The sequence below is a fragment of the Syzygium oleosum genome, unplaced genomic scaffold, assembly GCF_021117445.2.
Source record: "Syzygium oleosum isolate NSW1041296 unplaced genomic scaffold, Sole_v2.1 Sole_v2.49, whole genome shotgun sequence".
Classification (NCBI taxonomy): Eukaryota; Viridiplantae; Streptophyta; class Magnoliopsida; order Myrtales; family Myrtaceae; genus Syzygium; species Syzygium oleosum.
In genome coordinates this window covers 1932650-1958414 of record NW_026607533.1, presented here as the reverse complement: position 1 = coordinate 1958414, position 25765 = coordinate 1932650, and the positions used below count along the sequence as shown (strand labels likewise).

The 25765-nt window shown below is 42.5% G+C and overlaps 4 protein-coding genes across 11 annotated transcripts in view; 3 read left to right on the top strand and 1 right to left on the bottom strand.

Moving 5' to 3' along the window:
* The first annotated feature begins 2667 nt into the window (after positions 1–2667).
* LOC115669545 (60S ribosomal protein L9-1) lies at positions 2668–4553 on the top strand. Its single transcript, XM_056307087.1, has 3 exons — positions 2668–3149; positions 4078–4200; positions 4293–4553. The coding sequence occupies exons 1-3, from the start codon at positions 2775–2777 to the stop codon at positions 4377–4379; spliced, it is 585 nt and encodes a 194-aa protein (XP_056163062.1). The 5' UTR covers positions 2668–2774; the 3' UTR covers positions 4380–4553.
* A 1772-nt stretch (positions 4554–6325) lies between these two features.
* LOC115667592 (uncharacterized) lies at positions 6326–10334 on the top strand. Its single transcript, XM_030589150.2, has 9 exons — positions 6326–6630; positions 6909–7152; positions 7260–7409; positions 7788–7845; positions 7936–8028; positions 8327–8425; positions 8843–8934; positions 9561–9620; positions 9728–10334. Exons 1-9 carry the CDS (start codon positions 6356–6358, stop codon positions 10010–10012), a joined length of 1356 nt encoding a protein of 451 aa, XP_030445010.1. The 5' UTR covers positions 6326–6355; the 3' UTR covers positions 10013–10334.
* A 2265-nt stretch (positions 10335–12599) lies between these two features.
* On the bottom strand, positions 12600–14748 carry LOC115686151 (UNC93-like protein 1). Its single transcript, XM_030611354.2, has 2 exons — positions 13200–14748; positions 12600–13058 (listed from the first exon to the last, which is right to left on the bottom strand). The coding sequence occupies exons 1-2, from the start codon at positions 14360–14362 to the stop codon at positions 12839–12841; spliced, it is 1383 nt and encodes a 460-aa protein (XP_030467214.1). The 5' UTR covers positions 14363–14748; the 3' UTR covers positions 12600–12838.
* A 4706-nt stretch (positions 14749–19454) lies between these two features.
* The window catches only part of LOC115686074 (uncharacterized), a 38533-nt gene continuing 32222 nt past the window's right edge, over positions 19455–25765 (top strand). For 4 of the 8 annotated variants that reach the window (XM_056306976.1, XM_056306975.1, XM_056306974.1 and 1 more), the window contains exons 1-13: positions 19455–19836; positions 20032–20160; positions 20561–20728; positions 20831–20914; positions 21046–21096; positions 21820–21876; positions 21967–22049; positions 22692–22815; positions 22899–22958; positions 24409–24648; positions 24805–24885; positions 24953–25100; positions 25447–25574. In XM_056306976.1, coding sequence (XP_056162951.1) covers positions 19540–19836; positions 20032–20160; positions 20561–20728; positions 20831–20914; positions 21046–21096; positions 21820–21876; positions 21967–22049; positions 22692–22815; positions 22899–22958; positions 24409–24648; positions 24805–24885; positions 24953–25100; positions 25447–25574 — 1650 coding nt within the window. In that variant the 5' untranslated portion in view covers positions 19455–19539. The remainder of the gene's footprint in view (positions 19837–20031; positions 20161–20560; positions 20729–20830; positions 20915–21045; positions 21097–21819; positions 21877–21966; positions 22050–22691; positions 22816–22898; positions 22959–24408; positions 24649–24804; positions 24886–24952; positions 25101–25446; positions 25575–25765) is intronic. The other 4 variants (XM_056306977.1, XM_056306978.1, XM_056306979.1 and 1 more) reach the window with 1 other exon arrangement.

Sequence of the window (25765 nt, the reverse complement as noted above, 5' to 3'; positions counted from 1 at the left end):
GGTAAATTTATCACAAGTTTTTCAATTCGGGATTTTTGGTGGTCAAAAAGTTAGTTTTGGGGAAATTTATTACGGGTATATCGGTTTAGAGTTTTTCGTAATATTAACCCATAAAAATTAAACCGTAGAGCTCTCCTCTTTTTTTTTTTTCGATAGTACCGAGTCCGAGACCAGAAACGAAGCGGGATTTACTTCACGGGCTCGAGAGACGGAGGCGGCGTGCATATAACGATCCGAGACGCATCGAGACCGGGGGCCGGTGCCCGGGCTTCTCCTTCTCTCTTTGTGAGCATATCTACGCGTTCAAGTCCACGATTCAAAAGCACTTCAGCTTCCGTGCAAAATGCAATGCTCATCGGAAAGATTCACATCCACGCAAAAAGCTCAAAGAGAAACGACGCGGGTGTTTCGCCAAGACGCCATGACCGCGCTCCAGAAACCGAGTATAACAACGCAAGTGTCCCTCAATTTCATCGAACGAAAAGAAGAGCAAATTCTCAGAAAGATGTTGCCAACAGGGAAGTGTGAAGATAGAGAAACATCGAACATAACAACGAATATGACAACGTGGTTGTCCCTCACTTTCCTCGAAATGAAAGGAAGGGGTGATGGAAGAATCAAAGTACTCCGAAGGGTCTTTTGTGCAAAATGAAGGGAAAAGATGGAGGAACCCACGACCTAACTTGCTCGGAAATATCCTCCTTCTTGATCGAGCCGAAGCGGAAATCGGGACCGACGCCGCGATGGCCCGGGAAAATATCTTCGATTCATTTTTACTAAAATTGGTTCTTCGGTTTATATTAAGAAGAGATGGGTTCCGTGGCGATTCCAAGTAGGAGTTTCAATGAATCACGAGGAACTTATCTTCGTCGAAATTTAATCGACGACGAAGTACATAGCACTTTGTCAGAATTTAATAGACGACAAAGTGCGATGATGATGATACAACGTCGAAATTTAATCGACGACGATGATATCCAGAAGTGCAACTAAGATACACGCTGGAATCTAATTGACGACGAAGTATCTCGTACTATGACTTAAGTACGAAAATTGAAAGATATTTAAATTAACGGATATTTTTTTGGTGTCACGTCTCATAGAGAACACATGGGACTCGATTTATCGATTAAATTTCAAATCCGACAAAGACGTTACTAATATTTCATCAAAATCCGATTAATCTGTCCTATGTTATGTCACGTCACGCCACGTCGTGTCATGTCAGCATTGTAATAGTCAAGTACGACATTTTGCCAGCCATTTGTTACCTCTTTTTTTTTTTGGTGCCTCAACCACGTCTTTTCTAACATAGATAGGTCAATGACTCCTTTTTTTTAGACGGTTCAACTAATGGTCATACGCACAGAAAGAAACCTATCTAATTCGCACTGAAGTCCAGGTGGCCAGCAAGCCGTGCCTCGTGGCTGCGCAAAGAGCTGAAAGGTCACCGGCATTGCAATTATGTCTCGAACTCAACTACCTAAAAAACATCCCTATGAAGAATCCGACCAAATATCATCGTTTTGAACGTGCGATGTTTCTAGTGTCGGGTGCTTCTAGATTGCCAGCAGGTACGGCATGGAGATCTCTATCCACGACGGGGTCAGATACTCCTGTGAAGCTATGTTGTACCTATCTATCCATGAAATGTCATTTGGTAGATCTAAATGCAATTAGATGGTAGAGTATACCTGACCAATTTCGAATGCCAATTGAGTTCTAATCCGGGTTTCGAAATAATTAATCAAAGCATGAGCTAGAAGAGTGCGATGAGCATGCGGCTTAATTTTTTTTTATGTTTTTTGGTGTTTGATACCATTCGAAGTCAATTACATGAAAAATTGGGACATTAGCTTGTATTCGAGAATGAAGAGTTGCCTAAGTTGGCTTAATAGCGGCCGACTTTGTCTATGACTTTTGAAGGTTGGCAATTGGACTCCGAATAAACAATCGCAATGCTTATCATAGGTTAAAATAAGAAGGAAAGAGAGAACCCAAATAGACTCGAGATTCATTTTATGTTGTTGTATTCGTGTGGGTGAATCTTACTGCATCTTCTCGTTATTGCCAAAGTATTTTGAATCCGATTCATCGTGCCAACAATTCGTTTGCATAAGTAATAGGTTAAAACGTGTGGAGTCGGTAGTCATGTTGGTTTTATGCTAGTCGTGGTCGTGTAGTGCCAGATTCAAGTTTGACTCGACGAACCCATGTGCCGTTCAAATCGTCCTCTCATGTCATATCAAGATCTACGGACGGCTCTACTAATTTTTTTTTCGTGTCATTGGTTCGCGCGTAATTATATACCATTCGAGTTAATGGCAGTTTCGATGAGGCCCATATTATTGAATCGCCCAAGCCCAATTCATAGTCCCTAGCTCCATATTGGGCCCAACAACCCAAATCCGGACCCAAAAGCACGAACAGGCCCATCAAATTCCGGGCTTCACACTCTCATTCAGAGAGAGATGGGGCAATTGGGCATGGGCCGGCCCAAGCACGGATCATGGGCCGGGACGGGCCCGGCACAAAAAAGCATTCGGGCCTAGCATTCGGGGCCATAGCCGCCGTCCGGCCCAATTTACTCGCCGTCCGGCCCACTTTCGATCTTCAAAGCTTTCTCTCTCGACGAGCAAAAGAGCAGGTATAAAAACCATTCGCTCTCGTGCTCGCTAGGGTTTTGACGCGAACCAAACCTAGTCTCTCTCGCAGCCGCTCGGTTTTCGCAGAGCCGCCGCACGCCGCCGCCGCCCCCTTACGAAGCAGCGAAGATGAAGACGATCCTGTCGTCGGAGACCATGGACATCCCCGACGGCGTCACCATCAAGGTGAACGCGAAGGTGATCGAGGTGGAGGGCCCCCGCGGCAAGCTCACCCGCAACTTCAAGCACCTCAACCTCGACTTCCAGCTCATCAAGGACGAGGAGACCGGCAAGAGGAAGCTCAAGATCGAGGCCTGGTTCGGCACCCGGAAGACGTCTGCCTCCATCCGGACGGCCCTCAGCCACGTCGAGAACCTCATCACCGGCGTCACCAGGGGCTACAGGTACAAGATGCGCTTCGTGTACGCTCACTTCCCCATCAACGCCAGCATCCAGAACTCGAACAAGTCCATCGAGATTCGCAACTTCTTGGGCGAGAAGAAGGTGAGAAATCCTGTTTTTTTTTTAATAATTCATTTGAAAGCGAGAGTTAGTCTCATGGTGAAGATTGGGCGATTGGCTGATATTATGTGATCGTCGCTTTCGCTGCCTTTGCGACATTTTGCCAATCGATCTTATGCTGTTGTTATTGTCCAAATGTCTTTTATTTTGCGAGTTTTGTTATTTTGATGGAGGGAATGCATGACAAAGGAGCAGTTGGCTGTGTTGTTCTCTAGTTGGCTTTCGTAAGTGCATTAGCTCTCGTTGAGAGCTTGTTGGTTGGAGTGTGATATGCATTGATGGGTTTGAAATCAGTGTGAATGGTTGGTTGATTGTGAAATTTTAGTGAATCCGATCGGCACTGGATAGTCTTGTATTGATTTTCGATGGTCTATGGATCGAAGTATCTATTCTTGTGAAGGGTGTGGAGATCTGTATCCGTTGTGAGACTCTTGTATAGTTCAAAAGTTGGATCAGTGTGGTGTTTGTTCGAATGTGTCAATAGAAATGCTCGAAATCTAAATTCTTTTCTCTGCATGTGAACAGCCTCAGGTAGTTAGGAGACTTAGAGATAGCTTGTGGCTGTTCTGTTCGTCCTCTTGATCATTGTTTATGCAGCAAGTATATGTAGTTTATATTGCTTTCGATTGATTGAGATCAGAAGGTTGCCTTTGTGCCTATTAGCTTCTGCTGTTTCTGGACTGATGTGATGAATGAGTTTGTAACAAATCGGTATAGCACTGTGCTATATGTTTACTGAATGGAGACTGCTGATACTTTAGCTTTCCGATTTGGACTTGTGTTCTGATATCAAGTTTCCCCGGATCGAATCACTTGATGATTTTGCCCTCCCCATTGTTTTTTACTTTTACTAATGTAGTGGGTCTAGATGAAACTGAAAATAATCCTTTTCCTTATCCGTTTTACTCAGGTGAGGAAGGTCGATATGCTTGAAGGAGTATCTGTGGTCCGTTCCGAGAAGGTGAAGGATGAACTGGTCGTGGATGGGAATGACATTGAGCTTGTTTCCCGATCTTGCGCCCTCATAAACCAGGTATGCCCTACACTCTTCATTTTCCTTACATACTGACCGACGCACGTGATGGGGCTCTTGCTGAGATTGTATTTCTGTGTGTCTTGCAACAGAAATGCCATGTGAAGAACAAGGACATTAGGAAGTTCCTCGATGGTATTTATGTCAGCGAGAAGGGAACCATCCTCGAGGAAGAATGATGAATGAAGTATTAGCAGCGTTCGGTGTCGAGTTTTACACCTTTATGTCTTTTTATCCATTTGATATGCTACTTAAGGATGATTTAGCAGACTCTGATGATCCTGTTGAGGATGAGATTTGCAATTTTGTGCTATGGGAGTTTCTATGCCTACACTTTGGTGTTTCTTCGGTTCTTTCTCTTGTTTTCAACTATGTTGCGGTTCCTTATGTTATGGCTTACATCATGTCGCAAAACCTGTTTTGGAGGTGCTGGGAGCAGCCAGGATCTCCATGCCTATGTTTTCTTGAACACGAAATGCGGAAGCAAATGTATGTCCTGAATTTGCGCGACTGAGTATGTTGGGCAGAGCGGGAACTTCAATAAAACTAGCATCGGTTTATTGCGAATTTAGGTTATTTGATTTGGGAAAATTTTATGACAAAGGAAGATGCTTTTCATGGAAATTATTCTTATTTTCAGCTCCGTTCGTTTGGCGGAAAATATTCTCCCGGACAATATTTTCCGGATTTTCCGGTGTTCGGGGGGCGGAAAACGTTTTCCGTGGGAAAATATTTTCCTTCCCCCCTCACAAAATAGCCTAAGTTTACGGAAAATGACTTCCGCTTTTTCAAAAGCGGAAATCATTTTCCGGAGTTTCTTCTTCTTCTTCTTCACTAAGGTCGTCGGCCGCCGCCAGCCGCCGCGGTCGCCACGGTGCCGCCGCCGCCATGCTGGGCTGCCGGTCGCTGGGCCGGCCGTGGTCCGATCGCCGGCTGCCATGCCGCTGCTGGGCTGGCTGCGCCGCCGGCCAGCCGTCGCCGCTGCTAATCGCTACCCGCTACGGCCGCCGGACGTTGGCCGTCGGTCGCCGGCCGCCGCCGCCGGAAGCCGGACGTTGGCCATCGGTCGCCGGCCGCCGATCGCCGGCGAAAAATATTTTCCGAAACTTTTTCATATTGTCGCCGAACACCGGAAAATTATGTTCCGGGAAAATATTTTCCAGGAAAATGACTTCCGGGAAAATATTTTCCAAAAGGAGAATATTTTCCGCCAAACGAACGGAGCCTTCGAGTAAGAAGATTTTCCCTGTTTTTAGATTAATGAATTTGTTTTCCGTAATTTAAAGATGGATATTTTCTTTGATGGTAGATGGGTTTTTTAATTGGCTAATTGTTTTCAACAAATCAAATGTGGGAAAGATCGGCAAAGTGTGAGAGTACGAAAAACTAATTCGTAGAGAATTATTTCGCTCAGACACACAAAGCCTTTAGACGGACAATCAATAGGTAGATTTGCTTATATAATTAAAGATCAAAATTAGGACATTCTTTGAAATCTGGAGATCCGTTTAATCTTCTCAATAAGATCGACTTGGGTAAAATTGTGTAAGGGGCAAGTAAATCATAATTTTATCATTGCCCAAGAGCTCTCTTCTAAGTCGAGGATTTAGCTTAAACGACATAAGATCAACCGAAACATTACTACTACACAGTTCCTCGCTCAATTCTTTTGATATTCTTTCTTTCGTTCTAGAATCTCTTCCGTCCGGTTACGTTTCGCGCGTGAACTGAACACTTTTCATTTTGAATCATTCTCGGATTCAATCACGATCTAATAATAAAAAGACTCGGCAATCGAACTTTTTTTTCGAAACTATATTCCATATTCTGAATCGTTGGACGAGAAATCATACATCCCAGTCGACCCAACTTTTTCCCACAAATGCTTACATTGTGTGGCATGAACTATGAAGAAGAGATTCATTACGCTCTCTCAACTGCCCCATCTTTGACCCAAAAGAAACAAAAGAAAAACTGCCCCTTCTTTTGCATTTTTGCTTGGAGAGGAAGAAGGAAGAAGAAAGGTGGTTTTACTGTAAAGCCCCCTTCACATGAAACCAGTGGACCAACCTCTCCTTCTCCTTCTCCTTCCCCTCCTTCAAATTCCGACAGTCATCGCCAATTCAGCACCCGCCAGAGCGAAGAGAAGAGCGAAATGAATCGCATGCTCCGAAGCTCTGGCTCCCTCGGGCACGCCCTGAGATCTCTCCAGCTCCTCCGCGAGCCCTCCTCCGCCGCCGCCGCCGCCCCCTCAGCTCGCGCTCTCTCCACCGCTCCCTCGTTCCTCAGGCCCCCCTCCGCCGCCGCCGCCCTCTCCGCCTATCGCCTCCCGCCGCGCCACCGCCCGCTGCCCCCTCTCCTACCCCCGTCCCCGCCGTTCGTCGCCACCTCCGTCCGGCACCTCCGCGTCGGCCGCGACCCCAGCACCGGGTAATTGCGCTCAGTTCCCTCGATAACTTTTAGGTCAGTGTAGCCGTTTTCGGGTAATGCGATGCTGCTAGTGCCGTGGAAACCGCGCGCCCGTAGCCATTTCGAATGCTCTGGATTCGGTGGATTTCGGAAGCTTACTTACTATCGCGAAAAAAGTTGCGCCTTTGGCGTTTGGATTAGCGGCTGGGACGCGACGTGCATTCGAATGTTGGAATCGTTTGGTTTCCGATGGTGTCTTCTTTCTAGTGTTGTGAAAATTTGAACTTGGGGTTTTGCAGATACGAGATAACGCCCCCGGTGAATTGGGGGGTAAGGATCGTGCCGCAACAGCGGGCTTTTGTGATCGAGCGGTTCGGCAAGTATGTGAAAACCCTAACTTCGGGAATCCATTTCTTGATTCCACTCGTTGATCGAATAGCTTACGTGCATTCGCTCAAGGAAGAGGCGATCCCTATCCCGGACCAGTCTGCCATCACTAAAGACAATGTCAGCATTTTGATCGACGGAGTGCTCTACGTTAAGGTATAATAGTCATGGATTTTCAGCTGCGTTTTGTGTCTTCTCACGGGATGCTTCATTTTGTGGTATATCTAGATATGAAGGTGCTGAATAGGATGGGGTTTTTGCAGATTGTGGATCCATACAATGCATCTTATGGCGTTGAGAATCCTATATATGCAGTTATTCAGCTAGCTCAGACGACGATGCGTAGTGAGCTTGGGAAAATAACGCTTGACAAGACATTCGAGGAGCGGGACACGCTTAATGAAAAGATAGTGGTGAGTTCTGCTTCTGTGGACTCTACCGGTGCCTAGTCCTTCTAAGCTAAGTTGTAGACAGTATAAGTCACCCCAGTTTTCTTAGTTCTGGCTGAGTTTAAGCCTTTTCTAAACAGCTCCATCTGTCTACGTGTTTTCCGTCGTTGGAGTCCCGTCTGCATCTGTCTGTTCTTCTCTATGTTTATGTCCCATCTCTGCTATGGTTGTTAGTATGTTTTTCTTCTCATTGATTGGATAATGCCCATGGAGTACTAGAGACGAATAGTCATGACAGATCTAATCCAAAATTTGAAATTACATTATTATATACTTTAGATGGTAAAGCCACGAGAACAAGAATGAAAGCTGTTTCTTTATGAGGTGACTACATTTTTACAGGAGTCCATTAACGTGGCTGCTCTAGACTGGGGTTTGAAATGTCTTCGTTATGAAATACGTAAGTTGCAGCCTGTCCAAAGTTGTTATTGCGGTCATTCAACTCTTCAGAGAATCTTTTAAATATGCTTCTCTGTGCTTTCTTTTTTAGGGGACATATCTCCTCCTCGTGGTGTGAGGCAAGCTATGGAGATGCAAGCAGAAGCTGAGCGTAAGAAAAGAGCTCAAATCCTGGAGTCTGAAGGTGATGTAGTCATGTATTCTAAGTGTTTATATTTAGTAGACGTGTGATGATGAGCTATAATAGTTGTTTTGTTTCATCGTTACCGAGTCTGTGGTCACTCTAGTCAATGTGCATACTTGCTCGGTAATTACTAGCATCATTACTTCATTGCCAACTGCTATTATTTACCATGATACTTCCGCATGGGGTCAGCTCTATATTCTGACCATCCTGTTTTTGGTATCTGCTTTCCCCTTGTCGCATGAAAAATCTGAGCAGATCCTCATATCAGTTAACTGATACTTTTAATGTTTAACAGGAGAAAGACAATCGAACATCAATATTGCGGATGGTAAAAAGAGTGCTGTAATCCTAGAGTCAGAAGCTGCAAAGATGGATCAAGTTAATAGAGCACATGGTCCGTTGAACTTTGTTCATAATCTTGTATTTTCTACACTGCTAGAATTTTTCGATAATCTGCGGTTTGTTGGATGCAATGCTTCATTTGAAAGCTGCTTCAAGTAGAGAAACTTATATTCTTTTCAGAGGAGAAAGTAACTTGTAGGAACTGATGAAATTGTCAGTTAAGGGCCTTTTTTATCTTGTTGTAAACTTTGGCTTTCTAGTTGCGGAATTGACGAATCCTTTGCATGAAATTGTAATAGGCAGAGGACATAATATCAGTAGTGTCATTTTTATAAGCGCTTATGTAGCCAATTGGTAGGAAATACCTTGCATTATGCCTATATTCAGCGTTATATGTAGGGTGTAGTTTTATACTCAATTGCATAGGTGGGTTCTCTCTATTACATTCTTCTCCTTTTCATATCAACAGGAGAAGCAGAAGCCATCCTTGCTAGGGCACAAGCAACAGCAAAAGGAATTGTTCTGGTATCCGATGCTCTTAAGGAGACTGGAGGTGTTGAAGTAAGCTTTTCTCTTGAACTACAGGTTTTCGAGTGTTGTTGATGCAGAAATTTCATCAATGAGCAATGATACTACAAGTAATGATCACTTTCACACACTTAAGTGGCAAGTGTTTTCTCCATTCTCTGAGGATTTTAAACGTGGAAGGTTCTTCTTACAAACCATGGTAGTCTTGTGCTCTATCTATGCCATTTACTTTCAACTTTCAAGAGGAAAACATTAGTGCAGCAGGCAGATGGTCTTGAAAAGTCATGATGGGTTCAACTGTTAGCAATCAAGTCAAGTGAACTTTAAAGAAATGACTAGATATATAGGGTAGCATCGGTGAGGAAAGATTTGCAAAAAGCCTAAAAGGTGGGACGAACATAGCTGTAGAAGAAAATGATTGGAAAGTTATTTTTAAAGAAAATGAAGTGTGTAACTTGCATGATCTGATGGAATGGATCATGTTGTCAGAGGTTTCTCCACTAAAAATGGCCCTTTCTATGGATCTTCGCAGGCATTGTCATTATCGATTCTCTGAAATAATGGAACGTATGTTCTTTACTTTTTTATTGAGAGGATGAAGCTTATCAAATTACAGCTTGACTTCCCTCATTTGGTGTACACCTCTACTTTGAATGCAGGCGGCTAGTTTGAGGATTGCTGAACAATATATCCATGCCTTTGGAAACATTGCCAAAGAGGTAAATGATTTGAAGTTTGTGTTTGATTACATATTCCTCGCAAATAACTTAGTATTGCACAGGTTACGATTCTGATGTATTCTCATTATAACTTCTATTTACATCAGGGCACAACATTGTTGCTTCCTAGCTCCACTGCCAATCCAGCTAACATGATGGCACAAGCTTTGACAATGTACAAAAGCCTTATTGGCAATGTCTCAGGGGATGCTCCAGGTGGAGGCTCTTCATCTCAGTTGACTGGAAGCTCACATGACAACCCTTCCTCGGGAGAGGCTGCGGACAAGATTCCCGTGATTTCTAGAAGAGATAGTACGGAACAGCATGAGCCAACATTTTCACTTCAAAGTCCTCTGAAGGAGAGTAGAAGTAATCGCGCAGGACAATTTTGAAAAGAGAACATAGTTTTTCCTGCAAAACTATTGCGGCTGATGTTCCCCTGTTTCCGGTTTCTCATTTCCTCGCAGCAAGTCAAAACCAGTTTTGAACTGTATTTTGCGCAAAGAAGGTTGCATTTGCTTTTGAGAAATTAGGATCTTCTTCAGACGACCAACTGCACATTTCCTTTTGGAGGTGATGGATTTTGTTCTACAAATTGCCCTTCTATCTACCGAGGTGGACTTTATACTGAAGAAATTGAAGTCATTTTTCCCATTAACTGTGATGTATGTCCTCATTTGGTCAATAAAGCCCACATTCTGCAGTTGCAAGTAACTGGTGTTCATCTTTTGGTTTTAGCTCATCAAAATTCCTGCCACTTTATTCTTCTCGTGCGTACAATCGGTCAAAAGAACTTCCTGGGCCGGTTGAATGTGCTTCCACGGGCCATGTCGAGTCCACTTTTGGTGGAGTCAAAGGGAAGCTATTTTGCCTAATTCGATCCATTGCGAAAATGAATTTTGAATATATTCGTTTTGATGATTAAAGTCGTGTTTTACGTTTAGGAGTTCTAATACCAAGTGGTCTCGAGTAGAAGCAGCTGCATTTTCATGAATTTATCACGATTTTTTTTGTTTTTTTGGGAGACATCTGTTTTCTTGCCAAGATAGAGAACCAGAGCAAGCCGTGGAGTGGGGGCAAGAGCGTTGGCCATCTTCGGCTGCGCGGAATAGGGATTGGCCGCTCGATACAATTACAGAGTAGTCCAAGCGCAAGCGAGCCTGCGAGTCATCTATGTGATCCGGGTAAAGCGGGCAAGAACAAGAACATGTACAGCGTCGATTGTGCCTGGCAAAGCTTCCTTAGCAATCGGAGCTGATTCTGTCTGATCTCATGTGCTCGGTGCTCATAGTCCTCTCCATCGCTCTTATCCGGTGCACAGGGCACTTCCTCTATCCTTCCTATCTCCTGCTAAGGCTCTTGAGACAATCATCTGTTCAAACTTGACTTCAAGGTGACGTTGAGGTCGAGCGTATCACACCGATGAGCACGAGCACGGTCGATCTCTTTTTGCAGCTTTGCTTTCTTCACATAGAGGCAGAAAAGCTGCGCGTTTGTTTCATAACGTTTATGAAAACTTGATCCCTGAAAATCTGTTGCTTCAGGATGTTGTTATTCAGTCGGTCTTTAGATGCTTAAATAAGTTTTTTCGGGGATTTTCTTTTCTCTTGTCTAAATTTCATAGAAAAAGCAACAAGCGATTTTGTTCTTCCAATATTTGGAAGAGGCACGCATCCTACGACTGTTTGCAGAATCAAATAAACTTTTAACACAATTCGCGAAACATGTCATCGATGTCCCTCTCGTTCCAAAGAATAACCACCAATGCAATTTCTGCATTTTCATGTGCAAGTGGAGATTCATCTGCAAAATCTTAGACAGCTGATGCAGAAAAGCTAGAAGCAAGAAGACCGGAAAAGTCGCGGAAGAGAAGCAAGACTTAGACATGACCAACCCGGTGCACCTGTTGTTAGCCTACAAAGAGAATTTCATCTTGATTTTTCTCATGGACGAGAAAATGGATTCTGTGAGAGATCGTACTACGTGCGGTGCCTCGTCAAAGTCTGCAATCTTGGGAACTCACAGTAAAGGAATTATAAGACGATCTATGAAGTCAACTTGGTGCGCCTTTCTCAGCTCTATATAGACATGGCGGAAAAGAGTTCTTGTCAATGTTCAACATATAACAGTTAAACACCCATGAACCTAACTGCTCAGAAGCATCTGGCCTAAAAAAATGCTCGGAAGCAAAGTTTTGTGTGGTAAACAATATCCTTGCTTTAAGGATCAAAAAGCTTCTAGTTCTAGGAAGCAAGCGGAGTCGAATGCTCAGTTCAATATAGCCCACAAAGCCTCTACTTCCTCTTCCTGCTAATTGACGACTACTCGAAATTATGCATCCAAAAGATGACCATTTCACCACAATGCTTCGATCCTGTAGAGACGGTAGTCGATGTTCTATAGTGATATCACGATAGACCATCTTGAGATGCTTTACATCTTGACTAATAAAAGCTCTCTATCCTGAGAAATGCAGAGGTCACATTTGAAAGAAGCCAAAGTATGTCAATGTGAATCTGATCTTTTTCTGGCTGAATGCAGATATACTATATTTCATTAGCCCGAACAAAGAATAAGAGGACCAGAGATATGGATGATGTTGCCCCTTTGTTATTTAAAGCAGTAGTATTTCCCGACATTGGAATCTAATCTAGAAAAATGGTCAATTAGGACAAGGGGCGACCCCCCGGAGTTGCATTTTATTTGTCTTAGTTCACATCCGTAGAAAGCTAAAAGGAAAAGACGTCGTGCAGAGTCAGCTTCTCAGAAAGTTCCAAGGCATTTTGAAAGGAAGATTACGTTAAAATATGCAAGCAAGCATATCATAGCTACAAAATAATGGATCACCTGCCGTGACTTAATGTTCCATGTGATAATCGACGATTTGGTGTACGAAGTACCAGCAACGACAACTATGATAGCAGTGATTTTACTCATAAGCCACACCTGTTTTCACAGCTGTTTAGAGGGAGAGAAATGTTCGTGAAACACAACTTTGATTGCGCTTTTGATACACTGGAAAGAGAACAATGTATCATTTACAACTGCCGTGTCAACTGCCAAAGATTACAACTCCACTGCAGACAGAATAGGAAAACCCATAGGAGGAGACAGAGCAATTCAGAAGAATTCATCTTTTTTCAGGTTGTCGTCTTGCTAAGCCAGACATTCACAAAGATGCTTCATAAGAAAGATTATATGACAATGTGGAATATCACCTAATGAGCAAACGATGGAGCAACTTCCTTTTTAGCTCCCTCTTCACCCTCCTTATCGTCTTTCACGGCCAACTTGACAAGAACCAGCAGCAAGGGATAGCCCACCGTCATAAGCGACCAGTTGATAATAAGCTCCGTGAGGAACGGGACTTTGTGCTGGTCGATTTGCCAAGCGACTGCCGCTCCCGCACTCTGCACTCCTTTATAGAACCCACTGTACCTGCAGGAAATAGAAAGCCAGATATAAGTTTCAATATTAGACCCAAAATTGGTGTTAATCAAGAATAATCCATTTTTTTCTGCAGGCCTACATGTCAAAATAGAATCTCTTACTCATAGCTGAGAAACTGATGCACAATACCTGCTAAGAGTTTCAGAATCATCGGCTAAGGATCCAATGACCCAGTAAACCAAGCTCTGGAACATTGCATCCAGCAATCCGTAGCTGAAATACAACACGAACGGCCCGGCATAATCGGAGCCTGAGTCCTTGAAGTCCAACTTATCGGGCAGGTCGTGACGAGAATAATTTAGCTGATTAGCAAGGCCACCCCCCCAAACCGCAGTCCCAATCAAAGCCACAATTGAAATCCCGACGTAACCCCTCGTCTTCCGGCTCGAAAAGCTGAAATCCAACACATAACCGATTCCGACCGACCCCAACATCTGCGCCCCCCAGTAGAACACGTTGTTCAGCCCTCTAGTCCTCAAATTGAACATGACCCCGTTCACATTAGTAAACTGGTAGCTGTAGAAGAAGTTGCTGGCCCAAGAGGCCGGCAAAATCAAGAGCATCTTCCAGTTGCGGAACAGCTTGAGAATCTCGATCGCCTCAGTCGAAACGCTCGAGTACTTCACTTTAGTGCAACTACTCCCGTCGTCGCGAATCACCTTGCTCGGCGGCAAGATAGCGAAGGAAAGAATTGCCCCGACACTCATGAAACACATGAACCCAATATAGGTTCCATCGTTCACGGAAGCAGCCGTGCTGTTGTTGTAATTCAAGATAAACGGGATCAGCCCACCAATGACGCCTCCCATGTTGAAAATGCTCCAGAACAGGGAGATGTAAGTGCCCTTCCGGTCGCGCGGCGGGTACGAGGTCATGATGGCCCCTTCGCCGGCCCACAGGAGGCCCGCGCCGATGCCGAGGTTCGCGCCGGCGACGATGGCGAAGGCCTGGTGGTGGTAGTGGTTGTAGTACAAGAAGGAGCCGGCGTAGAGGACGTAAGTGCTGCAGCCGGCGGCGAGGGTCAGGCGGGGGCCGAGGACGTTGTAGATCCCGCCGCCGAGCACGCCGAAGAGGGCGAAGGTGGTGTAGAGGGCGGTGTTGGCGTTGTTGGCGGCGGTGGGGTCCACCTGGCCGCCGGCGCCCATGCCGGAGAGGGCGTTGAACATGCCGGGGCAGCAGAAGCAGACCAGCCCGATGAGGCTGACCTGGACCAGGGGGGAGTTGTACCGGAACAGGGACTTCCTCGGCGGCGCCGCCGATTCTTGATCGGGATTTCCCTCGAAACCACCCATGTGGGAGATCCGAGGAAAGACGGCTCTTTGATCAAATGGGTGCGGGAAAGGAGTGACTTTGAGGACGTTCGTCCAAGAAGATGGACGAGATCGAGTGCACGGAATGCTCCCCCGGGTTTCGAGGGACGACGACAGGAGAGAGAGAAGAGAAGAGGAGAAGAGAAGAAGTTGGGGAAGGAATGACACGAGGCGAGTTCCGAGTTTCGAGCTGGAGCTGCAGATGGCAAGTGGCCTTTAAAGAGGGGGAGGGGAGGCTATATCTCCTATTATATTGGCGAAAAGGACGGGATTGGAAGGAGAATCCATGGCGGGCTCTCTGCCCACTGGTGGTGGGTGATCTGATCTGATCTGTGCGCCTGCCTTTGGTCGCCTTCTTCTTCGTCCAGGAATTCTCGTACTTCTTCTTAAGTTTACAGCAGGCTAGGGAATGATACGTCAGTAGTAGGCAACGAAGACAAAAAATTCTCAAACCAATACACCAATTAAAAATTTACCTTCAATTAATTTTCGTTAAATTTTACAGTCAAATTATTGAATTAAATGACACGTGACAACTAATGGGTACATCGATTTAGAGTTTACTGATTTGGAATCTTACCTCTGTTTGTCACGGGTACCCTAGTTTGTAGGTTTTTATAATATTAATCCAATTTGTTATAAGTGTATAAGTGATTTTTTGTGGTATTAACTTTTTGGTTATTGATGAGTAGCCGAATTTCTTCCTAGCAAAAGAGAGAGAGAGAGAGAGTCGACGAATTTTTATTTCACCGTATAGATAAAGCATCCCCCGTAGGATAATCCGCGCGACACAAACCGAATTTTAATTTGATGTCCTAACGACACTGGCATAGGGAGGAAAGCGAGAGAGGTCGATTAGTTTTTTTTTTTTTTTTCTAATCCTTGGTTTTTTCATGATCCGCACACGTCCCGACTTTCGTTCTTTTTTCTCTCGACCAGAAAATGCGGGACCACCTTACGGTGCGAAACTGGTAAAGACGATCGTCTCGTGGGTTAAGGACAGAAGCCATGCATGCAAGTCATTCGCTTCCCTTTTTGAGCTTATGATACGACATTTCGAACCATCATTAGTCTCGACCAGTGCTTGCCGCTAATGGTACTAAGCTCCTAACGTGGGTAAAACTAGTTGGATTTTTGTTGGTTTTTCTTGTAACTTTTTTCTAGCCACGATATTTCGTGACCTAAATAAGGAAAAAACAAGACACGTGTCGCATGCCGATTGGGGAGACGAATGCTAAGAGACATTATACCACATGGTTATGTGAATCTTGAGAATCTCGCATCGTGTCAAGGAAACCTTTTTCCAGTTGGCAATGGATTGGAGAATCTCCTAACCTTGACCTTAAGAAATTAAAAAAATACGACCCAAAAAAAAAAATACCCTTAAAAAATTCAAACACGTGGGCCCCACCCGAGGAACTTGTTTAAATGTTTCCGTCAAAAATAATCTTTTCTTAGACAGACCGAAATTGACCTTTCTCTCCATTTATTTATTTATTTTGGGGGTAAAATTCTTCGTAACGATAAGGTCGACAAAATTGTAGACAATGAGAGACAGCGATGCATTTGGAATCTACGTATTGGATTTTAATCCTCGGATTTTTATTTAATTTTTTTCTATCTTTTTTTTTTAATTATTGGTCCTCGGCCGGCTATGGTGTGGAGTATGAGAGAAAGTGATATGAAGGGAGGAAATAAATAAATAAATTACAAGGAAAGAAGAAAGAACAGCCGTGATGTTTCCACTGAATCTAATCTTGTAAGTTCAATGATATCTTTTTTGTGTTTTTTTTTAGAGTTATCAATTCATTTTATGAGTGCATAACTAGGGTAGACTATAGATTTTCTTTTTTTGGTCGAAGGGTCGACTATGGTTTTGTTTTCGGTCAAAAAAGGGTCGACTACAGTTAGTCGGCACCAAATTTAACGTTTCCCTGCTTGAAATATTGAGCTATAATATTGGGCTTAGAGCAACATGTGTCCAAACAAGTGTCATGGTAATTCTAATCATGCTTTTGATTGATGGTGCATCTTGAGCCATGTGAAGAGATGTGCGTGGGGAGAGACTCTTGATTCGAAAGTCGAGAAATGGATCCTTAACACAAGTGCCGTGCCAATCAAGCGAGCACAGTCGATGATCCAAATGCAAAAATCCGAACTCATAATCATGTTCCGTGTCATGTTAGATTAAAGCATGGTGCAAAGAGGTAAGATTTTCAGGAGAGCGGAGTTGTTAAAACACACGAAAGTGAACTCGTTGTCCATTTGAGCCGATCATGTCGCCATTTTCGACAGTGTAGAAAGCGCACAAAATGATTAGATTTGCGAATCTCCAAGATCTCCGTTGAAAAATCAACTAGCGTGGCTTTGATTTGATTGTCGAACTCCATTCCAATTCATCCAACCGGCCGTCAGAGAGGCCACGCCTTTTCCCACTTCGTGATGTTGACGAACATCCCCAGTGACGTTCGGTCGAATTGACAACTTCTTTTGGCGAAAGGGGGAAAAAAGTCAACGGATGGGTTTCGTGAGAAAAAAAAGGGTACGCCTGTCTTCTTATACTTAACAAGTTGGAAAAAGGGCAGGGCAGCGCAAGCCATTGAGTGCCAAATGGACGACAATGCGAGGCCGAGCTCGTGCAAAGCGGCAGAACTAGAATTGGATCGTGATGCATCATCTGCGATGCATAGTTGCATTCCGTTTGTACAATATATATCTAACAGAATCGCTTCATTCTTGCGAAAACGACACGGATGATCCGTAAACTTTTATTCGATGTGTAATGTCGTTTCTGAACTTTTAATTTTGTTCAATATGATCCATGAATTTTAGTCCGATGTGCGACGTCATCCTTGAATTTTTAATTTGTTCAATGTATGTATGTTCAATTTAGTTCCCGAACTATATAGAGATGTTCGATGTTGTTCGTGAACTTGAACCGATGGAGGATAACGTTGGGGACTAGATGGCACATTAAAAGTTCGGGAACGATGTTTCCACATTTGGCCAAAGTTTATATACCATTTGTGTCGTTACCTCCAAAAAGAAATAATCGATACAAGGAAATGATAAGAGAATTCGTTTCAAGATTTAGAAAGGTTATTATAAGATGGAAAATATCCAAATTTCTATATTGAAAAATGCGAGAGATAAACTGAAATTTAGAATTAGCGTAATGGTCTGTTGACATGATATTTGTAATTCGGCTATATTATATACGATTCGCAACATTTAGGGAATAGATTAATGATTGTGATTTTTCAAAAGTAGGAGGCTCGTTTTATCTTACCTAAGAGCGTAGATATATATGGAGATATTGAGATTTCGTGTCACCTTTTTGTATAAAAGAAAATCCAACTTGGGGATTGAATATGTCATTAACTTTCAATTAAATTTATTTTCCTCAATAATGAATTAACTTCTCGTTTTTTCTCGTGATGTGGAAGCAAGAGAATTACGCATGAAAGGCCGCTAATTCCAAACAATGTACAATAAAATTGTCAATATATATTCGCAAGAAAAAATTGTGTAAAAAGTCATAAACTTATCGTACGATACTAATTCAGTCTTAAACCTTTGAATTGTGTTAATTTAGTCATAAACTTTTTCATTGTGCCGATTTAGTCATAAACTTTTTGACCATTTGCCAATATAGCATTTCCGGTCGATTATCTAAATAATAGGTTTAGGACTAAAATGGTAGATTTTCAAAAGGTTTAGGACTAACTCGACGCATTGAAAGGTTTATGATTAAATTGGCAAATTATCAAAATGTTTAGGACTAAATTGGCACAATCGAAAAGTTTAAAACTGAATTGACTATCATACAATAGATTTAGGATTTTTTGGACAATTATCCCTATGTTCTCAACTGTCCAAAAAAACATTCTCAATTGGTTGGCCAACGAGCAACTAGTGACTGATTGTTTCATGCCTCGGTGCTTTCACTAGAAAACAACATCTCTCGTTTTAATTTATGTTATACGATCTTTGTCATATGTATATAATTTTATCCGATTCAATTCACGATGTTGGCATGCATATCGTTTGATTCCAATTGCCCCCGATGACCCTAATTCGGAACTTAGGACCTGGATTGATCGAACGCTTCGAATTTTTGCCAACGCCGACAGCGATGCTAGCTCATGCCTCGTCGCTAATTTTTTACAAGATCACCATCGATGTCGCCTCGAATTGTCCATACACAAAATAAACATTTCGCGGGGCGATGTGTTGTCGATCCCAATTTGCCATCCCATGACCTCGATTTTGGAGTTTAGGGATTGGACTGATCGGGCACTTCAATTTCTATCGATATCAAATGGGAGCTTACTCTTTATGTCTGGTTATTGCTGGTGCACCTTCGATCAAACCAAGCAGAAAAGTAACATATACTGTGATTGATAAAAGGAGCAAATTGACCATGGAGATACAATGCCTCCTTTAGCGTAGCTGTGCATGGCCTCTTTGCACGAGTGTTTAACTCGGGCTCCGTTTTGTTTCACGGGAAATTGAATAATTTGAAAAACATTTTCTCGAAAAATGATCGCTTTATTTTTCATCGTCCACGAAAATATTAAGACATATATCGTCGTCTATAATGAAAACATTTTTCCTTGGCTAATTTATTCCAAGCGATACGCACAATCGTTTTCTGAGAAAATAATTTTTAAATCATTTATGTTTTTGCGAAATAAACGGAATCTTCGTTAGAAGAAAAATTGAATGTACCAAATAAAAACAAGCAAGGCATTGCTGTTGATCTTGATACTGCAGCCAGTTTCCAATTTTTTCCCCAACAGGGCTGATGACATATTGGGCCAATGCTGGGCCTGGGCCTGGGCCTGGGCCTACCAGAGAAACCAGGAGCCCAACATATATATTTTTTTGTCAGGGAGCCCACGTCATCGCAACGCACCGCTCATCTCTGTTAGGGGTGCATCAGCAGAAAACCGGAACCGCCAAGAACCGGATCAGACCGGACCGCCCAGAATAGTCTCGGACCGGTCTGAATCTCCGGTTTCAATTTATCGGACCGGTAGTTCCCGATTGCAAGCTCTTTATCATTTTCGCCTGTGTTTTCTGGCACTCCTCGTCATCCAGAGAAGCCCCCGCCATTTTCAAACGAACGGTCTCTGCTCGAAAGAACAGCAGCAACCATGGAGTCTCGCACGCTCTTCCTCCACTCCGTCGCCTTCCCTCCATCTCCTTCTCCTTCTCCTTCTTCTCGTCCTTCTTCTTTGCTACTCGCCGTCAGTTTGAGGTCCGTCTGTTTCAGAAACCGAGCTCTCCTCAGTCGGTGCTCCGTCGCCTCCCGGACCGCCTCCGCCGGCGGCGGCGGCGGCGGCGAGCCGTCCTCCGCTCGCTTCCAGAGCCTCAGGGTCCTGGAGTGGGACAAGCTCTGCGATTCCGTCGCCTCGTTCGCCGGCACCTCGCTCGGCCGGGAAGCCGCTAAGGTCAGTTCGGTTGATCGGCAGATTCGCGTATTTCCGTTAGGCGATTCTGATTTTTCACGTGCGAATTCGATACTTTTGTAGCTAAGCTATGTACGGAGGCGATTGGTGATTTGTTGAAGTCGAATTTTGGTTGTGATTGTGGCTTCAATTGAAATTCTGTCGCTGTTGTGTGGGCGTTGGTTGTTGTTTGTGAAGGCTCGGTTGTGGTCTCTGGATCAGACGTACGAGGAGAGCATGAGGCTGTTGAGCGAAACCAATGCGGCCGTGGAAATGCACCGACTTGGCGGGTTCAGCTTGGACTTCAGTGGCATCGATGCTGCTCTGGTCAGTGCTTTACGCTAATGTTGTCCTCTTCTAGCAACATGGAGTTTAGAAACTCATATGCTGTGTATAATTACTTCTCATTGGGTTCTCAGAGCCAGATCAGATTTCTTAAGCGTTGCTTGGTCATAGTTGTTACTGAATCTCAGATGTGCATTTTGGAACTCCTAAGTAACGAACAATTATCTCCGATATGTACTTACAGTTGGAATTCAATCAGGCCAGAAATCTTTCTTGCTCTCTCTTTTTTTTTTTCCACTTCTAGCTCAGTTTTGTTCGTGAAGTTGGTACTGAGCTCTGATACATGTCACCTGGTTATGTGGGGTCATTTTACGTGTTTTAGGTTTCAACAAGATGCTGAACTTGACATGTCACTAACTGCTTACTCTTGATCTTCCCAAAGGTCAAGTCTGCAATTCAGCGTGCTCGGAGGGACTCACCCATGAGCGGACATGAAGCAATAGCGGTTGCATCTCTATTGCAATTTGCTGATACTCTACAGCTGAATCTACGAGCTGCAATCAAGGAAGATGCGGATTGGCATAGACGCTTCATGCCTTTGAGTGAAGTGGTAACATTACAGAACTCAAGTATATATGATGAATAAAGCAGTTGCATTTATTGATTTCTAATATCATCATGGACTTATTCCAGTTTTGATGTTACCTTGCAGATTCTGGAATTCATAGTAAATCGAGCTCTTATTAAGTTGATACAGCAAGTCCTTGATGAAGATGGCTCTGTTAAAGACTCCGCTGTAAGTTCTCCAATATTTCAGAGTCAGTTGTCATGTGGCAGCTTTGTTTTAGTAGGCTTGGATGTGATTCTCCATTCTCTCTCCTTCCCATTCCTGTAGCTCATCTTAGCATTTTCATTTTTATTTTTCAGAGTCCTTTGCTTAAACGGTCACGTGAACAAGTGCGGATGCTTGAAAAGAGGGTAAAATCATCCTTGAACTTTTGTCCCATGCATTGAATGATTATTGTACCTGCAATTAAAAAGCTTCCCTTTGGTGTTTCAAAGACTGTGATGCTTGAACATGTTTATGCACTCAGAGTGGCTAATCAACTGTAATTGCTGAGGCCAACCAGAAGATGTCAGCATCTTCTGCACCAGATTACAGAAAACTTGACACAAAACATCTTATTCCTATTGCATCAATATTTATCTGTATCTTCTGTGTTATCGTAATGGGGGGCAATTGCCTCCATGCGACACTTCCTAGTTTGTTTTTGTTTTTTTTGGATAGTGAGATAATTCATTTAAGAGGCTGAGCCATCAAGGGGATGCCAAAACCATTTAAATTCATCCTTTTTTTTAACAGTGAGACAATTCCTTTATTATTGTTATTGGTTTAATTGCCTTTGACTTAGAGGAAGCATTTCCTTAGGTGAGTTTTTTTTTTTGGTCAGAAATTCCTTATGTGAGTTGACCGCCAACTTTTTCGTCAATTTTTATTGATATGCGAATGAAAGTTTGCATTGCCCGTTCTCATTCGCCATCTACCTTTATTCAAGGTACTCTGTCCAAATAGAGTTTCCACTTGTGGATCTTCTTCACACTTCTCAGCCAGTCTCTTATTCGGTCCTTTGAAACACTGAGTTGTCTCTTTATTTGATGCTAAAAACTGATTCTAGTTATGTTTACATTTTCTTTGTTCAGCTACATGAGTTGATGGATAAATTAATGATGAATGATAGGAATGAGTCATCCTTCCAAGTGAGTGCACCAATCTTGCAGATCTACATGTGTGTTTACTTTGTATCTTTCTATTTGTCTGTTTTAACTTTCATATTTTCCTTATTTTAGGAAGTGAGTAATGTCAATGGAAGATGGTGCATAAAGTCCGGAATGGATAAGCTGACAAATTTGAATGGTCTACTGATATCCAGGTGCTAAAAAATTATACATACTTCCCTTTTTCTTTTCTTTCCTTTTCTTTTTGCATTTCAAAGAGCTTTTGAGTAGCTACAAGTATGCTAGTCCACTGGCAAATTATCTACAGCTCTTCGCTTATTTCATCTTAGCTCAGAGCTGAGACTTTCTGTTACTTTGTGCCATAAGATAGTTGAATTGTAATGTGTCGCGTCGATCGTTGCTCTACAGTTTTGCTATTAATTTTGGTCTACAGTCTTAAGCATAGAGCACATTTAGTTTATGGACAAGTAATATTAATATTTTAATTGAGCTTGGTTGTATTTTGAGCATCCTTAAAAAGAAAGAAGTACCATGTATGTACTTTGGGGATTTGATAATTGTTTTGCTTGCATGACAATGGTGATAAGTTATTTGCAATTTACATCGAATGTTAACTTTTACTCAAGAAAGAAACATTATTTGCCTTCTTTGGTAACTCAAACCAGAAGGCTTTCATTTTATAAGGCAGGCTGGTGGACAATTTGCATGATGAATGCTCTCACTGGATGCAAATAGTTGTGAACTTTGGATGAAGAGTTTTTTTTTTGGACTCCTTGGGTACAAGGTTATTTCGTTTAATAGGATATTTATTCTATCCTGGATCTGTCATAATGTAGTGGTTCAGGGAATGGAAATATTATAGAGCCACTTGCTGCCGTTCCTTTAAATGATGAGCTGCAACGAGCAAGAGGATCGGTGGCAAAGGCAGAGGAAGATGTGCTTCTAATGTTAACAAAGAAGGTTGCATATCTTCCAGTTGATATTTCTTCTTGTCACCAGCTTCCTCTTACTTTTATATTCTCACCTTGTCATTTCTCAAGCAGATGCAAATGGATCTTGATGAAACTGAAATTTTGCTGAACAGAATAATCCAACTGGATATGGTAACGTTCCTACTGCTACCAAAGTCTCTCTCTCTCTCTCTGGTTTCTTCTGCAGAGTGGTCTTGTGTGCACAGTTTCTAAGTTTCCTGAGTGTTATCCTTTTTATGTGAAGTCTGTAGGAAATGAAAATTAGACCTCATACAGTTTGAATTACCTTTTTCAACAACTTTCAAGTAATCGAATATGTTTTTGTGGTGAAACAAAGAGCGTCATTGAGAAATTAAACCAATCAAGTTACATCATTCTTAGTTGAACTACTGTCAAGTGCATCCTTATAAAGTATCCTTAGTAAAATCTGGAATACTAGTGGATATAATAAACTCGATATATTGCTCCTTTTCCCAACCTAACCAGAGCGTCCACTCATCCGTTTGCTTCTCTGTATATATGGTCAATTCGGTATGCTTGCACTCCTTCCAGCAAGTTCCTGCACTAAAAAAAGGAGAGGTTCTATGAGATATTGTGAGATTTTTTTTTAAGAACATGAATTACTGCTAAGGCATCCAATTCAACATGCCAATGAGTAACTTTATTTGTAATAGCAAGTCTGATTCTGTTTCTTAACGTCCAAATCTCAGCTATGAAAGCATTCTTCTTCCTATGTTATGTGAGAAGCCAGCTATCCAGTTTCTCAGTGATCTCTCAAAAAACTCCTGCTCCTGCTTCTCCGTTTTCCATAGACATTGCTCCATTTGAATTAACCTTAGCCCACTCTTGTTCAGGTTTCCTTTGTTTCGTCCCCTGCCTTAATCTTCTCCTTCCACACCCATTTTTCTTCATGGTAGCACAAGATTCTCCAACTTTAGTCAAACAAAAAGAAGTCAGTTCGGGCAAATTTGCTGATTCTTACACAAAAATTATTTCTATTTTGCCAAAGAACCCAAAGATCCATTGGGAAAACAATTCCCCATGGAATTTTGGGTCTTTGATACCAAACCTTGCTTTTAACATTGTCTTCAATCCACTCCCAGGTATCTTTGACGAAAGACCCTGCCAGGCTATTAGGAATAGCCAGGCCCCTTAAAACTCTCTAGCCACAGGGCCAAATAAAAACAAATGATCTGCAGATTCAGGGCTTGCCCGCATACTGAACAAAGTTCTGGGAATTTATACCTCAATTCACAAGGACTTCATTTAGAGCTACGCTATTATGGAGACTTTGCCAAATGAATTGCTTAATTCTAGGGTTGTATTAATTTTCCATATCCAAGAACAGTCCTTGCATGATCCTCAGGATATCTATTAGCTACAATCTCATAGGCAGACTTGAGGCAAAAATCTCTTCTGTTGGGGAAATTCCAACAAACCTTGTGTTCGAAAAGCTACTGTTGATAATTCTTATGAAAATCGGTCATAAAACTGCAAAACCGCTTGTGGTGATAGCATTGTAGATTGAGCTATATATAATAATTGGAGGTGCTCTTTTTATTGTTTGGGTGCTAATATGCAGATAAATGCTCGAGCTACTTATAGTCTTTCATATGGGGGCACATGTCCTGATCTGCTTCTACAAGAGGAGAAGAGTAGATTGCTCGACGCTGAAACATCCTTGTCAGAGCACAAAATTTCAAAATCATCAAACTCCATGGAATGGATGTTGTTTTTGCCTAAAGCTTATCATCCCTTGTTGGTCCAGCAGCATAGACTAAATCTGCGCAAGGCCCGAAAGGATCTCAGCAGTGCTGCTGCAGTGAGTCATGGAATGGCTTGTAAACGTTCTCATTATTTTTCTGCTTATGATAACTCTCTTTAAACTTCTTGTTGTATCATCTGCTCTTGCACGTGCTCATTGAACATCTAGATGCTACATAGGGGTTGGTGCTTACTGCATAATATGATGGCTCAGGAAATAGGAAGGAGGAAAATGGCAGCAGGAATGTCAATTAAAGGAGAGTCAGAGATTGATATTGTAGCCCTGAAAGAGCGGGTGAGTTTCAAAGCAATTTGAGCATAGTACTTAATTCTTTATTTTGACACATTTGCTGTTAATTCAGGTTGCAGCCATCGAACAAGCTAAGCCAGTCGCAGTTGATTTTTTCATTTCCAGGGAGACTAAGGTTTTGGTCATTACTGGCCCTAATACTGGTGGGAAAACTGTATGCCTTAAAACAATTGGCTTGGCAGCTCTGATGGCAAAATCAGGTTTAATAATTGGCTTTCCTTTGTGGTGCCTTTTCTGAGACAGGCCAATGGGTTTCCTGTCGCAATTTTCTTATTTGTTGCAGTTGTAAATTCATTTTTCCGCTATTTCTGTCTCTCCAGGTATAAATGTCTGCAATTCCAATCCAGATCTATCTATTAACAGCATTCCAATTAAAACACACTTTTTCATAGTAACTGTAGACAATCTGGAGTACATGTATATTCTGTAATGTTTAAAGTATCTCACCAGGGACAAAGTTTATCTATGTCCTAGTTGTTTTCTCTACTCTCTATCTTTAAAGATAGCAACATTCAGTTTTTTCCTCTAAATAGGTTGTTATTGCAGGCCTATACATCTTGGCAGCTGAATCTGTACGGATCCCTTGGTTTGATTCTGTCTTTGCTGATATTGGTGATGAACAGTCTTTGTCCCAATCTTTATCTACCTTCTCTGGACACTTGAAACAAATCAGTGTGAGCATAGCCTTCTTGGATATATCCCTTTTAGGGCTCCTTGGATTAGTTTATAACCCTGGGAGTTGTATAGACTCATATTTAACATTTTCTCTCTAAAAATTGGAAAATTCTAGAATAACTAGCAAAAATGGTAGACACTCGAAGAAGAATCAATAGAAGGCTAGAAAATATGATTTGAGGTTTTAGGA

Coding starts and splice junctions, on each gene's coding strand:
- LOC115669545 (XM_056307087.1), top strand. CDS start 2,775: ATGAAGACGATCCTGTCGTCGGAGACCATGGACATCCCCGACGGCGTC. Junction 3,150..4,077: donor ACTTCTTGGGCGAGAAGAAG/GTGAGAAATCCT, acceptor CGTTTTACTCAG/GTGAGGAAGGTCGATATGCT. Junction 4,201..4,292: donor CTTGCGCCCTCATAAACCAG/GTATGCCCTACA, acceptor GTCTTGCAACAG/AAATGCCATGTGAAGAACAA.
- LOC115667592 (XM_030589150.2), top strand. CDS start 6,356: ATGAATCGCATGCTCCGAAGCTCTGGCTCCCTCGGGCACGCCCTGAGA. Junction 7,846..7,935: donor ATGTCTTCGTTATGAAATAC/GTAAGTTGCAGC, acceptor TTTCTTTTTTAG/GGGACATATCTCCTCCTCGT. Junction 9,621..9,727: donor TTGGAAACATTGCCAAAGAG/GTAAATGATTTG, acceptor TATTTACATCAG/GGCACAACATTGTTGCTTCC.
- LOC115686151 (XM_030611354.2), bottom strand. CDS start 14,362: ATGGGTGGTTTCGAGGGAAATCCCGATCAAGAATCGGCGGCGCCGCCG. Junction 13,059..13,199: donor GATTCTGAAACTCTTAGCAG/GTATTGTGCATC, acceptor TATTTCCTGCAG/GTACAGTGGGTTCTATAAAG.